At 44.6% G+C, this 15139-nt stretch overlaps 1 protein-coding gene across 3 annotated transcripts in view; it reads right to left on the bottom strand.

The window, feature by feature from the left end:
* The window catches only part of LOC109879127 (ubiquitin carboxyl-terminal hydrolase CYLD), a 28620-nt gene that overhangs the window by 4288 nt on the left and 9193 nt on the right, over positions 1-15139 (bottom strand). The window contains exons 4-15 of one of the 3 annotated variants that reach the window (XM_031831219.1): positions 13011-13254; positions 11756-12064; positions 10042-10147; positions 6266-6367; positions 5523-5639; positions 3744-4153; positions 3313-3478; positions 2996-3137; positions 2662-2784; positions 2402-2493; positions 2237-2303; positions 1928-2060 (exon numbers count right to left, since the gene is read on the bottom strand). In XM_031831219.1, the coding sequence (XP_031687079.1) occupies positions 1928-2060; positions 2237-2303; positions 2402-2493; positions 2662-2784; positions 2996-3137; positions 3313-3478; positions 3744-4153; positions 5523-5639; positions 6266-6367; positions 10042-10147; positions 11756-12064; positions 13011-13254 (2011 nt within the window). The remainder of the gene's footprint in view (positions 1-1927; positions 2061-2236; positions 2304-2401; positions 2494-2661; positions 2785-2995; positions 3138-3312; positions 3479-3743; positions 4154-5522; positions 5640-6265; positions 6368-10041; positions 10148-11755; positions 12065-13010; positions 13255-15139) is intronic. The other 2 variants (XM_031831220.1, XM_031831221.1) reach the window with 2 other exon arrangements.

Genomic DNA, 15139 nt, shown 5'->3' with positions numbered 1-15139 from the left:
TGTTGCGCCTTCTTAACACTGTCTGTGGGAGGACCATTTCAGATCGTCGGTGATGTGTACGCCGAGGAACTTGAAGCTTTCCACCTTCTCCACTGCGGTCCCGACGATGTGGATAGGAGCGTGCGCCCTCTGCTGTTTCCTGAAGTCCACGATCAGCTCTTTTTTTTGAGGTGAGGCTATTTTCCTGGCACCACTCTCTCAGGGCCCTCACCTCCTCCCTGTAAGCTGTCTTGTCATTGTTGGTAATCAGGCCTACTATTGTGTTGTCTGAAAACTTGATGATGGAGTTGGAAGAGTGGGTGAACAGGGAGTAAAGGAAGGGGCTTAGCATGCACTCTTTGGGGCCTCTGTGTTGAGGATCAGCCAAGTGAAGGTGTTGTTTCCTACCTTCACCACCTGGGGCAGTGCGTCAGGAAGTCCAGGACCCATTTGCACAGGGTGGGGTTCAGACCCAGGGCCCCGAGCGAAATGATGAGCTTGGATGGTACTATGGTTTTGAATGCTGAGCTATAGTCAATGAACAGCATTCTTACGTAGGTATTCCGCTTGTCTCGATGGGATAGGGCAGTGTGATGGTGATTGCATTTTCTTTGAATCTATTGGGGTGGTAAGCAAATTGAAGTGGGTCCAGGGTGACAGGTAGGGTAGAGGTGATATGATCCTTAACTAGCCTCTCGAAGCACTTCATGATGACAGGCATTTAGTTCAGTTACCTTTGCTTTCTTGGGTACAGGAACAATGGTGGACATCTTCAAGCATGTGGGGACAGCAGACTGGGATAGGTAGAGATTGAATGTCCGTAAACACTCTGCGCATGCTCTGAGGACGCGGCTTGGGATGCCGTCTGGGCAGCCTTGCGAGGGTTAACACGCTTAAATGTCTTATTCATGTCGGCCACGAAGAACGAGAGCCCACAGTCCTTGGTAGCGGGCCACGTCGGTGGCACTGTGTTATCCTCAAAGCAGGTGAAGAAGGTGTTTAGCTTGTCCGGAAGCAAGACAGTGTAGTCTGTTATTGTCTGTAGAGACACAGGAGTAAGGGGGCCACATACATCTCGTGTCTGAGCCGTTGAATTGCGACTCCACTGTCTCTGTACTGACATTTTGCTTGTTTGATTGCCTAATGGAGGGAATAACTACACTGTATGTATTCAGCCATATTCCAAGTCACTTTACCCTGGTTAAATGCGGTAGTTCGCGCTTTCATTTTTGCCCTGAGCTCATCTACTTTATTATCCAGAGACTGAACATTAGTGAGTAATATAAGCAGTGGATGGTGTGCACGCCTCCTGAGTCGGACTAGAATTCCACTCTAAATACCTCTTCTCCACCGGCGGTGATTTGGAACAGGCTCTGGAATAAGTTCAATTGCCCTGGGGGGTACGAACAAAAGTTCCAATTCGGGAAAGTCGTATTCCTGGCCATAATGCTGGCGAGTTACCACCGTTCCGATATCCAAAAGTTATTATGGCTGTATGTAATAACACCCCAAAAAATTCTGGGCTAATAACGTAATAAATAACAGACAAAAAAACCAAAATACTGCAAAGTTGCATTAGAGCTAGGAGCAGAGCGGCCATATATGTCAGCACCATCTTACCTTACTGAGGAACAGCCATTACATAAACAAATCCTGAATATAAAGTACTTGATTGGTGACAGCAGAGCAAACAACATCCAACTTAAATTCCACAAAAGAGAACTGTGTGTTTTCTACAAGCTACTGATCCTGCCAATTTCCCATAGTAGCTCAGCCTTTCATTGATTAACTCAGCTAATCATTAGAATTGATAGTCAAGTTGACTCTCCATTCATGCTCCTAGAATGAATTGCTTCTTGATTGCAATCAGCAAATGATTCACCCCTGAGCAACACAACCACTGACAGACAGTCAGCCGGCCAGAAAGACATACAGACAGACAGGTCACCTCAGCAAACTTGAGGTCACTGTTGATGAAGGACCACTCTAGGAGCTGCTGGCTGGTTGGCACGCCCACTTTGTCCTTCTTATCCATGAAGATCTGGTAGAAGTAGCAGTCCTGAACCTTCTGACCTGCCGACCTAGACACGACAGACACAAACAGGATATCATGTGTAATACATTAGAAATCATACTCATTTGAGCTCAGATTAGATGTATGTCTAAATATTCTTAAATGTATATACTATTAGCAGAAAGAGTTTAGAAAAGCAATATCAAGAGGATATGTTGAGGAGTATGTTTAATGTAGACTGACCTCAGCTTGAGTAAGGGGTCCACCCTCAATATGTGATGGAACAGAATATTGAGGAACTCCTCAGGATCTGTTAGGTGAACATTGAGTTTATAACACTTCGAACAAGTTCATGATATGTATAACAAAACCACAACACTTTAATATTTTGCTAAAGGCATTAGACACCTTTTTCTTCAGACGTGAACCCTGAGGCAGCTTCTACCTTCTCCAGTATCCTTCTGAGCTTCATCACTTTAGTGGCACACACATAGCCATGTCTACAAGACAAATAAAATAGACAAGACAAATCTCAGTTATGATAATTGGCTGGGTCTAGAAAAAAAATTAAAGTGCTTATAAATGACATGTTAAGCATTGGTTTGCCACATGACATTACACTGAATGAATGTGTCTGAACAACACACGAAGAGCAGTTTCCTACTTACATGCGCAGGGGGTTGACTATCTCTGTGCGTAGCAGCTCCTGTGTCTCTCGGTAATACTCTACGTCAGTCTTGGACCTCGGCCTCAGCAGAACTGTGTCCAGGACTGAGCTGAAGGAAAACAGGCTAAAGAGGGGAGAGGGAAAGAGGAAAAAAAACATGATGCAAAAATATACATTTATTTTCCCTGTTGAGAGACTAAAAAGCTCTCATGTTTCCCATTTTTGTCTACACTGGGCCTTTAACTACAGTGACATAGGAAAGAGGAGGTTAAGAACTCTATAATAATACACGCAAGGAAGAAGTGAAAACTCAGATCTATTTTCTATGTCCTCACCAGAAGAGTGTGGAGTCCAGGTAGCAGGAGTTGTAGTGTCCCTGGATACCTTTCTTCTTGCCCACCATGATGTCTAGACCGTCATTCTCAGTGCGTGGAGGAGTGTTCTCATGCACCACCTCACTCAGATAACCCCCGAAAGCTGGACAGACACAAACAGAGAAGTTTAAGTTGACAATCCTGGGCAGGACTGCTTAGCTGGGTGGAAATGTCCCTGTATAGCCTTTACCCGTCCAATCCTAGGGAGTACCTAGAATAGGGGCTACGGGTCAATTAGTAATTCAGCGCAGGACTGACAGGTGACACCAGTGACTCACCGATAGAGTTGCATCTCTCTATGGGGTTGGAGGAGTGGTGTAGGGAGGGGAAACGGGAGTCAGGCCGGCAGCATTTCAGCTTCACAAACAGGGCCTTCTTGGGCGCGCAGCTGAAGTAGCGGGTACCTTGAAAGGTGCCGTCTGTACAGCCAACACACTCTTCCTCCTGAGAGAGCAGAACCAAACAAGGCCATCGTGATGTTATGAGTGCAGTTACCTGTATGCTATTACACCAAACATATAGCTAGTAATGATCCTGGATTTGGATGATTCTACCATTCAATTTATCAAATGTTGGTTTCTCTGAAGTTTTCCTTAAATTCTTAGTTCACGTGTTGTGACAATGTTATTGGGAAAAACACAAGACAAAACAGCCAGGTCTCAGAGGTGACAAAGAGACAATCCTTTCAGTCAGTGTAATGATCTCTCACCAGCTCCAGGCCAGCCAGTGGCTCTGGTAGTCCCGGGGGCAGCCCCACCCAGCGGATGACCCCACACAGGGGCGGGTTCTCCTTCACCTCCACCAGGGACCCCACCTCCAGACCAGGCACACCCCCACCCCCGCGAGAGCTGGGAGGTGAGGAGGGCTGCGGAGAGGGAGGGGTAGGGGACGGGGGCTCTGGCATCTGCATCTGCTCTCCCATCACTGACTGCACGGAGAGGGAGAGGGGTCCATGGCTCATGCTGCCATTGGGCCCCGTCTTACGGCTCAGGCTGAAGGGCAGGGAATGGAACTTGTTGTCATTGGACAAGGAAGCAGAGGGCGGGGCCCTGGTAGGAGGTGTGGCTTCATTGAAGTCAGGGGGCGTGTCTGTGAGGGACTTGGCAGGGTCCTCCCCGACTGCAGAGGAAAAGAACAATCAATTTTCACTGCAGCAGACATTACACTGACAGAGAGCATCTAGCATTGTGGACTCATCAGATATTAATTTGACTTTTTTGCCAACATTGTGAATAGGGAGTGTGCAGGTGGTGTCACAGCTTCATATCAGCAGTAGCAAACCAAATGTAACGTTGGCTTATAAACACTTTCACTATAAAGTGGGTACACATTTTTACATTCACTGTAAACACAACCACAAAATGTACCTTGTGTGACAAGGACTTTATTTACCTCCCATGGGAGTTGAAAAATGTAAATATTTGTGTCACTGTGAGAATGTGTCGAGAAAATCTAAATGCCTCCACATGGACAGCCACAGAATAATCCAGAAGAGATGGGTGAGTCATAAGATCATCACGTCACCAATGGAAAATACAATACACCATCAAATATGAATATGATGGACCTGAACATATGGGTAAGAAGGCAGTGATGAAAAACAAAACAGAGGTGATGAAACAGCTGTGACAGGACTTCTCTCATTCCTGCGACATAGAGGAGTCATCTCCACTGGGTCTTCCTCACCCTAGAGTCCACTGATAGCTCCATAACTTTACACACAGGCTTTACATGACTCAATCATTTTCAATACCCTTGGTTTCACTTGTGTAATTATCCATTCATCACCACCACGCTGTAAGGAACATGATCTTTGACCCCATGTAAACTACCTACCTAAACTAACCCACACTATCCCCCATGAAACATATCCACATGACCTCACTTAAACCAAGTACTGAAGGCTTACAAGAAACTATCAAGAATAAAGTACAGTACTTTACCTAATTTAATTATTCTGAGGGAGAAAAAAATGCAAGACATTATTAAAAGCCTTTTTGTGATTTGATAAAGACCATGCCACAACAATTACACCATGCAGTTGGACCGCACAGTTAATGGGAATGAGTAGATAGAGGACTCTCAGTGAAGGGTGTTGATCAGGGCCAGGACAATACCAGTATCACAAACACAAAGCAGATTTAACTTCTGTAGAAAAACAATACTCATTATGTTGTCATCCAGTCACATGCATTTATTTTCCAAGCTATAGAACACACTATTTTACATACAGCAGGTATTTTAAAAAGGACCAAAAGAGTTTGATCTGCTTCCTGTTTTTATTTTTGCCATGGAAAAAATATCTAGATACTGGTATCGTCACAGCCCTAGTCTTGATAGCAAGCTTTTTTAATCAAGTTAAAGATCAAACGCATTCTTTATTTGTTCACTGATTGGTAAATGAATAATGTAGAACAACCATGCATTAACAGGACCCTGCTATCAAGACAGATGGGAGTCTCACTACTGTATCTTGCTGGGGCTTTACCTTCATCAATGTACCATGTGCTTTTGGATTTGGCCTGGACTGGGTGGTCAACAGAGCTGCCATTTAAAGTATAATACAACTCTGACTTGCTTCTACTCCCACACTGAAGACCTAAGCCTGGAGATAACACAAGTCAACAGAGAAACAGAAAGCAGGTATGTGTTTGCTGCAGTGGAGGCTGCTGGGGGGAGAACGGCTCATAATAACGGCTGGAATGGAGTAAATGGAATGGTATCAAACCCATGAAAACCATGTTTTTCAATACCATTCCATTTGCTCCAATGCAGCCATTATTATGAGGCGTTCTTTAATGACAGCAGGATAGGTGGGGAGAGGAGGGAGAGAGAAAGGGATAGAGAGAGGGAACGGGAGGCAGATCGTCAGCACACTGAGCAGGTCAGTAGCCATGCAAGGAACAATGGTTCAGTAACTCTCACCACTCCAAACCATTAACATCAGCTCTGGAATCCAAATGGACCATTCACGCAAATGGAATCTGGCAAAACTTCAATTTTCCAAAATTGAGTCATCATGCCTCATTGATATGATTTCCCTCACAACATTCCAGATATGATTTCCCTCACAAAATTCCAGATATGATTTCCCTCACAAAATTCCAGATAGGATTTCCCTCACAACATTCCAATGACAGAAACCTCAACCAATATCACATCAGCACACTAACACCATGTTAAAGTGTTATAGTGTTAGCTAGTACATGCACTTGAAGCCAGCAGCAGTACCTTTGCTCTTTGGTTTGCTTTGGCCAGAGGAGGACTTGTCACTGCTGCTGCCTCTGGGGGTAAAACTGTGCTTCTGCAGCCTCTGGTCCTGCATGGAGTACTCTGCAAACAAACAGTTCAGTATAACAACAGTGTGGAACAACACTGATATACGCATCCCCCCGTGCTAAAACTCTACAGTGCACAGCTGTGTGTCTTGTTGCAGGTGCTGGCAGAGATATATATATATATATATATATATATATATATATATATATATACACACACACACACACACAGTGAGGGGGGGAAAGTATTTGATCCCCTGCTGATTTTGTACGTTTGCCCACTGACAAAGAAATTATCAGTCTATAACAACAAACAAAAATCCAGAAAAACATTAAATATATGTTATAAATTGATTTGCATTTTAATAAGGGAAATAAGTATTTGACCCCCTCTCAATCAGAAAGATTTCTGGCTCCCAGGTGTCTTTTATACAGCACTCCCTCTTAAAGGGAGTGCTCATAATCTCAGCTTGTTACCTGTATAAAAGACACCTGTCCACAGAAGCAATCAATCAATCAGATTCCAAACTCTACACTATGGCCAAGACCAAATAGCTCTCCAAGGATGTCAGGGACAAGATTGTAGACCGACACAAGGCTGGAATGGGCTACAAGACCATCGCCAAGCAGCTTGGTGAGAAGGTGACAACAGTTGGTTCGATTATTCGCAAATGGAAGAAACACAAAATAACTGTCAATCTCCCTCGGCCTGGGGCTTCATGCAAGGTCTCACCTCGTGGAGTTGCAATGATCATGAGGAATCAGCCCAGAACTACACGGGAGGATCTTGTCAATGATCTCAAGGCAGCTGGGATCATAGTCACCTAGAAAACAATTGGTAACACTACGCCGCGAAGGACTGAAATCCTGCAGCGCATGCAAGTTCCCCCTGCTCAAGAAAGCACATATACATGCCGGTCTGAAGTTTGCCAATGAACATCTGAATGATTCAGAGGGCAACTGGGTGAAAGTGTTGTGGTCAGATGAGACCAAAATGAAGCTCTTTGGCATCAACTCAACTCGCCATGTTTGGAGGAGGAGGAATACTGCCTATGACCCCAAGAACACTGTCCCCACTGTCAAATATGGAGGTGGAAACATTATGCTTTGGGGGTGTTTTTCTGCTAAGGGGACAGGACAATTTCACCGCTTCAAAGGGACGATGGACGGGGCCATGTACCGTCAAATCTTGGGTGAGAACCTACTTCCCTCAGCCAGGGCATTGAAAATGGGTCGTGGATGGGTATTCCAGCATGACAATGACCCAAAACACACAGCCAAGGCAACAAAGGAGTGGCTCAAAAAGAAGCACATTAAAGGTCCTGGAGTGGCCTAGCCAGTCTCCAGACCTTAATCCCATAGAAAATCTGTGGAGGGAGCTGAAGGTTCGAGTTGCCAAACGTCAGCCTCGAAACATGAATGGCAGAAAAGATCTGCAAAGAGGAGTGGGACAAAATCCCTCCTGAGATGTGTGCAAACCTGATGGCCAACTACAAGAAACGTCTGACCTCTGTGATTGCCAATAAGGGTTGTGCCACCAAGTACTAAGTCATGTTTTGCAGAGGGGTAAAAATACTTATTTCCCTCATTAAAATGCAAATCAATTTATAACATTTTTGACATGGGTTTTTCTAGATGTTTTTGTTGCTATTCTGTTTCTCACTGTTCAAATAAACCTACCATTAAAATTATAGATTGATCATACCTTTGTCAGTGGGCAAACGTACAAATATATATATAGATAGATAGATAGATAGATATATATATATATATATATATATATATATATATATACACATATACACATATACATACACACACATACAGTGGGGCAAAAAAGTATTTAGTCAGCCACCAATTGTGCAAGTTCTCTCACTTAAAAAGATGAGAGAGGCCTGTAATTTTCATCATAGGTACACTTCAACTATGACAGACAAAATGAGAAGAAAAAAAAAATCCAGAAAATCACACATGTAGGACTTTTAATGAATTTATTTGCAAATTATGGTGGAAAATATGTATTTGGTCAATAACAAAAGTTTCTCAATACTTTGTTATATACCCTTTGTTGGCATTTATTTATTTTTTTTACCAAAAAGTTCTCATTCTCCCAATCTTCTTCTGGATCATCCAAATGCTCTCTAGCAAACTTCAGACGGGCCTGGACATGTACTGGCTTAAGCAGGGGGACACGTCTGGCACTGCAGGATTTGAGTCCCTGGCGGCGTAGTGTGTTACTGGTGGTAGGCTTTGTTACTTTGGTCCCAGCTCTCTGCAGATCATTCACTAGGTCCCCCTGTGTGGTTCTGGGATTTTCTTGTGATCATTTTGACCCCACGGGGTGAGATCTTACGTGGAGTCCCAGATCGAGGGAGGTTAACAGTGGTCTTGTATGTCTTCCATTTCCTAATAATTGCTCCCACAGTTGATTTCTTCAAACCAAGCTGCTTACCTATTGCATATTCAGTCTTCCCAGCCTGGTGCAGGTCTACAATTTTGTTTCTGGTGTTCTTTGACAGCTCTTTGGTCTTGGCCATAGTGGAGTTTGGAGTGTGACTGTTTGAGGTTGTGGACAGGTGTCTTTTATACTGATAACAAGTTCAAACAGGTGCCATTAATACAGGTAACGAGTGGAGGACAGAGGGGCTTCTTAAAGAAGAAGTTACAGGTCTGTGAGAGCCAGAAATCTTGCTTGTTTGTAGGTGACCAAATACTTATTTCCACCATAATTTGCAAATAAATTCATCAAAAATCCTACAATGTGATTTTCTGGAATTTTTTTTCTCATTTTGTCTGTCATAGTTGAAGTGTATCCATGATGAAAATTACAGGCCTCTCTCATCTTTTTAAGTGGGAGAACTTGCACAATTGGTGGCCGACTAAATACTTTTTTGCTCCACTGTGTGTGTGTGTGTGTGTGTGTGTGTGTGTGTGTGTGTGTGTGTGTGTGTGTGTGTGTGTGTGTGTGTGTGTATATATATATATCCCCCATCATAACACCATTACAAAGTATAGGCCTAATAATGATTGGTGGCTGTGGAGCCTGGTAAAGCAGTGGGAAGGGCTTTATAATTGTGTAAAATACCGATATTTACTCAGTTAATCACAAAGACTGATGCAAAGTGAAAAGCATACTTTCACTCAATACCATAGACTTTAAGTACAAGTGAACATAATCAGTCTTAGGTTTCAGAGAGCAAAAAGCTTTTCAAAAGAGAAAATGCATTAACGAAATATACGCCCCCTTCCCCCCACAACACACACACACGCTTCAAGTATGTCCAAGAAGACCAAGAACGTCAAAGCATCTGAAACATTGTTGGGGTTCAGAGTCAGACAACACATACAAACAAATCAATAAAACCAATGGCTAGAACAAGAGGCTGAGAGGAGCAGCATCTCACTTGACTTTCAAAAACAAGCAGAACCATCAAACAAAAGAGCCTCTGTTACTGCTGCTGTTACTGCTGCCAGTAAAACACTAACACACAACACTCCAGTGTTCACTCACACCCGCTACAAATACTACACTCATAACTGCCTGACTGACTATATGGCTAATAGGCAATACCTGAAGCTTCTTCAGTTATCATTTAGAGGATCCAAATATATAAATATAAATAAATATATAGATTTGCACTTGATGAAATTGTAATAAATTGAAATAACTATATACATTTGATGTGAGGGAAAAAAGGAGAGCATAGACTACCGGACCACTGGACTCACCTGGCATTACGTCACAGATGGGGACTAGACGGGTGTGTTCCAGACTGGCGAAATTACACAGCAGCTTCCCATCGATAACACCATCCCAGTCCCCAATAGGATTGTCCTGGAAGAGCCGGAGACAGCAACCGATTACTGCTGCGGGCGTTCCTCATCTCCTACAACCTGTACTTACAGTCCCAGTCTCAGCAGCAGTCCTGTCATCACTACGACAGCGCTTCTCTCTCCATTCAACTACCCCCTCTACCCAGTAATGGTCCTCTGTCTGCTCTTCTCTCTCCAGTCAACTACCTCCTCTACCCAGTAATGGTCTTCTGTCTGCTCTTCTCTCTCCAGTCAACTACCTCCTCTACCCAGTAATGGTCTTCTGTCTACTCTTCTCTCTCCAGTCAACTACCTCCTCTACCCAGTAATGGTCTTGTCTGCTCTTCTCTCTCCAGTCAACTACCTCCTCTACCCAGTAATGGTCTTCTGTCTGCTCTTCTCTCTCCAGTCAACTACCTCCTCTACCCAGTAATGGTCTTCTGTCTGCTCTTCTCTCTCCAGTCAACTACCTCCTCTACCCAGTAATGGTCTTCTGTCTGCTCTTCTCTCTCCAGTCAACTACCTCCTCTACCCAGTAATAGTCTTCTGTCTGCTCTTCTCTCTCCAGTCAACTACCTCCTCTACCCAGTAATGGTCTTCTGTCTGCACTTGAACTCCCCTCTTAACCTTCCCTCTCTACGTTTCTCAAATGTACCTCCCCGCGTCTCAAAACAGAGCGGTGCTTATTCCAATTCCCAGGAAGCAGGGTCAAAGTTCTCCAGTACTGGTTGCTCCACTCCACCACACTAATCTATGTACTATTGGAAGGTTGGAGGCCCCATTGTTGGCAAAAATCTATCCAAATAAACAAAAACGTTATACAAATATAGCCTAACACTAAGCTGTTTTGTATATGGCGTGTCAGAGGGTTGTTGATGTTCTCTGTATGCTGGGCGAGGCTGGAGCAGAGTGGACGGAGCAGTGGACTCTCCTCTCCTTTCCTCGGCTGCCCAGCCAACCCGCTGGCCACGTGCCATGCTACTGGTCATACAGCCCAGTGCTGTAGCTGCGTCCCCAATGGCACCCTATTGCCTATTTAGTGCACTACATTTGGGCCCATTGGGCTCTAGTCAAAAGTAGTTCACTACATAGGGAATAGGGTGCCATTGGGGATGCATGCTGCAACTTTACCTCACTCCCCAGCTCCCCGCATGACTACTGCCCTTTGTGTGTGTCCCAGGCCAGAGTAGACTGAGTGGGCTCACTGCTGCTGCTACTACTAACAACCGGCAGTCAAATGCCTCTGTCATTATGCATGTTCCCTTTCCTTAACTGCTATGCCATCTGATTACATTGGCAATATCGACACCAGCAGTTGGCTAAATAAACATTATGAATTATCTTTGCTTTTCTGGATAGACAATCAAATCATACAAACATTACAGGGGCTACTTGAACTAGCCTTTTACCTAACTTGAGATGTCATTTACAAATTGTTAGCCATGTTCTATAAATACTGCATTATTATATATGTAGGGAGGACATTTTCCCTTTACCTAGTGTTAACAGCAGAGGAGAAGGTAACCTCCACTCTGACAGTATTTACATTGCCAGTCTGACATTCTACAGCAGACAGGAGAAGGTTGACAGGAGTAAGGCCCCAGTATGGGACCAGCGTCTCAAGCCTTACCATGTCTACTCCCACATAGTACCCCAGGCTCTCGTTCCCAGGCAGAAGGTCACAGAAGATGATGGTTCCTCTCTCCGGCCCCTCTCTGGTCTGGACCAGGACCCTGGAGTTGATCTCCAGCTGATGGAAATCCATCTCCTCCTCCACCAGGGTGACGTGATCCACCTCTAGCTCTCCCAGCTCCTCTTCCTCGTCATCCCACAGCTCCAGCTTGTCCAGGGCCACGAACACCCCGCACTCATCTTCACAGCGGAACAGCTGTCGGCCCTGGTAGGAGCCCTCTGTGAAGCCCTGGCCTCTGCCCTCCTCCTAGGTAGAGGCATAGGTTACATACAGTATGTTAAACGTGGGATAACCTGTGAGTGCCAGTCGCATGTGGCTTACTCAGACACGCTAACCCTTCCCCTAATCCTTCACACAGTAATGCCAAATAATTTCCCTGACCCATAACCTCTTCCCTAACCCTTACCATCACCGGAAAAGCCTAGCACTGGGCTGAGCTGATACAAGAGTCATGAGCTGTCATTACAGTGAGGTGAGCTCAGCTAGTAACCTGCCTATTCAGCAGGGGAGGGAACAGGGAAGTGATCATCATACATCTGGGATGATGAGGGTTTCAGATCGATAGTGCGGAGGGCATAACAGCATACTCAAAATGTTTCATTGCAGAAAGTAGCCGGCAGGCGCGGATCTGAATAATCTTTGCTCTTACACAGGGATAATGGACAGTTAGAGGGTGTAGTTACATGATCCTATACACTGCACTTCTTCTTGAGTGCCATGTAGGGCTTTTCAGCATTGGCATCGTTCAATTTATGTTTGTATGATTAAGATAAGAAGTAAACATTGTTGTCTGTAAATGTGTGGTAAGTATTCTCAATCGTGATACAAGTCTGGCATTCAATCAAGACGCTGATCTGAAACCCAATAATGTGCTAAACCCTTTATAGTGAGCAAGGGTCAGCCTCTCGTCCGGCTCCTTCACCCACTCACACAACATTGTGCTCCAATAAACAAGCCTTTGTAGCCCGCTATTTTACTGCATCTTTACAGAACGTAGGCTACGGCATGAGAGAGAGTCCATTTACTAGCTTAACTGTTATGAAATCCTCAGGGAACATTTCACAAAGACCAAATTACAGACGATATCACACATAACTGAAGTTCCCTCTGGGAAAAATAAAGTTATTCTATATAGAGGGTCAATTGCTTACAAAGCGCATTTTAAAAGAACAGTAAAGATGAGGTTTCTCACCAGCAGCTCCACTCCAAACCAGACCCCGGAGAGAGCCCTGTCTGGGAGGAGAGATCCTTTAAATCGGACTACCCCGGGCAAAGGTTCATCACCCGAACGCAGCTGCACGCGCACCTTGGAGCCACAGTCAATGTCTCTGGCCCGCTCCAGCCTGGGCTTGTTGCACAGCAGGGCATAGCGCTCCTCACAGTTGGTGATGGGGAACAGCAGCTCAGCTAGCTTCTCATCCAGCTCCAGGACGTCCCTGATTTGGTTGCAAATCAAAACACACAAAAATATTTGAATCCCAGAGGAAAACACCAGAAAATATGAAAGTTTCAAAAACATGTCAATATCATACACTATAGGTACAAGAGTATGTGGACACCCCTTCAAATTAGTGGATGCAGCAATTTCAGCTAAACCGGTTGCTGACAGGTGTATAAAATCAAGCACAGAGCCATATACTTCTCATAGACAAACATTGGCAGTAGAATGGCCTTACTGAAGAGCTCAGTGACTTTCGATGTAAAGGATGCCACCTTTCCAACATATCAATTAGTCAAATTTCTGCCCTGCCCCAATCAACTGTAAGTGCTGTTATTGTGAAGTGGAAATGTCTAGGAGCAACAACAGCTCAGCTGCGAAGTGCTAGGCCACAAGTTCACAGAATGGGACCACGAGTACTGAAGGGCGTAAAAATAGTCTGTTCTCGGTTGCAACACTCACTACCAAGTTCCAAACTGCCTCTGGAAGCAACGTCAGCACAGGAACTGTTTGTTGGGAGTGTCATTACATTGGTTTCCATGGCTGAGCAGCCGCACACAAGCCTAAGATTACCATGTGTAATGCCAAGGGTCGGCTTGAGTGGTGTAAAGCTCACTGCCATTGGATTCTGGAGCAGTGGAAACGTGTTCTCTGGAGTGATGAATCACGCTTCACCATCTGGCAGTCGGACAGACAAATCTGGGTTTGGCAGATGCCAGGAGAACGCTACCTGCCCCAATGCATAGTGCCAACTGTAAAGTTTGGTGGAGGAGGAATAATGGTCTGGGGCTGTTTTTCATGGTTCGGGCTAGGCCTCTTTGTCCCAGTGAAGGGAAATCTTAACGCGACAGCATACAATTACATTTTTGATGATTCTGTGCTTCCAACTTTGTGGCAACAGTTTGGGGATGGCCCTTTCCTGTTTCAACATGACAATGTCCCAGTGCACAAAGCGAGGTCCTTACAGAAATGGATTGTCAAGGTCTGAGTGGAAGATCTTGACTGGCCTGTACAGAGTCCTGACCTCAACGCCATCAAACACCTTTGGGATGATTTGGAACGCCGTCTGCGAGCCAGGCCTAATTGGCCAACATCAGTGCCCGACCTCACTAATGCTTTTGTGCCTGAATGGAAGCATGTACCCCCAGCAATGTTCCAACATCAAGTGGAAATTCTTCCCAGAAGAGTGGAGGCTTTTATAGAAGCAAAAGGGGGGGGGTACAACTCCATATTAATGCCCATGATTTTAGAATGAGGAGATGTTTGATGAGCAGGTGTCCACATACTTTTAGTCATGTAGTGTACAGTCATGGCCAAAAGTTTTGAGAATGACACAAATATTAATTTCCACAAACTTTGCTTCTTCAGTGTCTTTAGATATTTTTGTCAGATGTTATTATGGAATAATGAAGTATAATTACAAGCATTTCATAAGTGGCAAAGGCTTTTATTGACAATTACATGAAGTTGATGCAAAGAGTCAATATTTGCAGTGCATTTGACCCTTCTTTTTCAAGACCTCTGCAATCCGCCCTGGCATGCTGTAAATTAACTTCTGGGCCACATCCTAACTGATGGCAGCCCATTCTTGCATAATCAATGCAAGTTTGTCAGAATTTGTGGGGTTTTGTTTGTCCACCCACCTCTTGAGGATTGACCACAAGTTCTCAATGGGATTATGGTCTGGGGAGTTTCCTGGCCATGGACCCAAAATATCGATGTTTGGTTCCCTGAGCCACTTAGTTACCACTTTTGCCTTATGGCAAGGTGCTCCATCATGCTGGAAAAGGCATTGTTCGTCACCAAACTGTTCCTGGATGGTTGGGAGAAGTTGCTCTTGGAGGATGTGTTGGCACCATTCTTTAGTCATGGCTGTGTTCTTA

The sequence above is a fragment of the Oncorhynchus kisutch genome, linkage group LG8 (assembly GCF_002021735.2).
Source record: "Oncorhynchus kisutch isolate 150728-3 linkage group LG8, Okis_V2, whole genome shotgun sequence".
Taxonomy (NCBI): Eukaryota; Metazoa; Chordata; class Actinopteri; order Salmoniformes; family Salmonidae; genus Oncorhynchus; species Oncorhynchus kisutch.
This window is presented reverse-complemented; position numbering and strand designations above follow the sequence as displayed.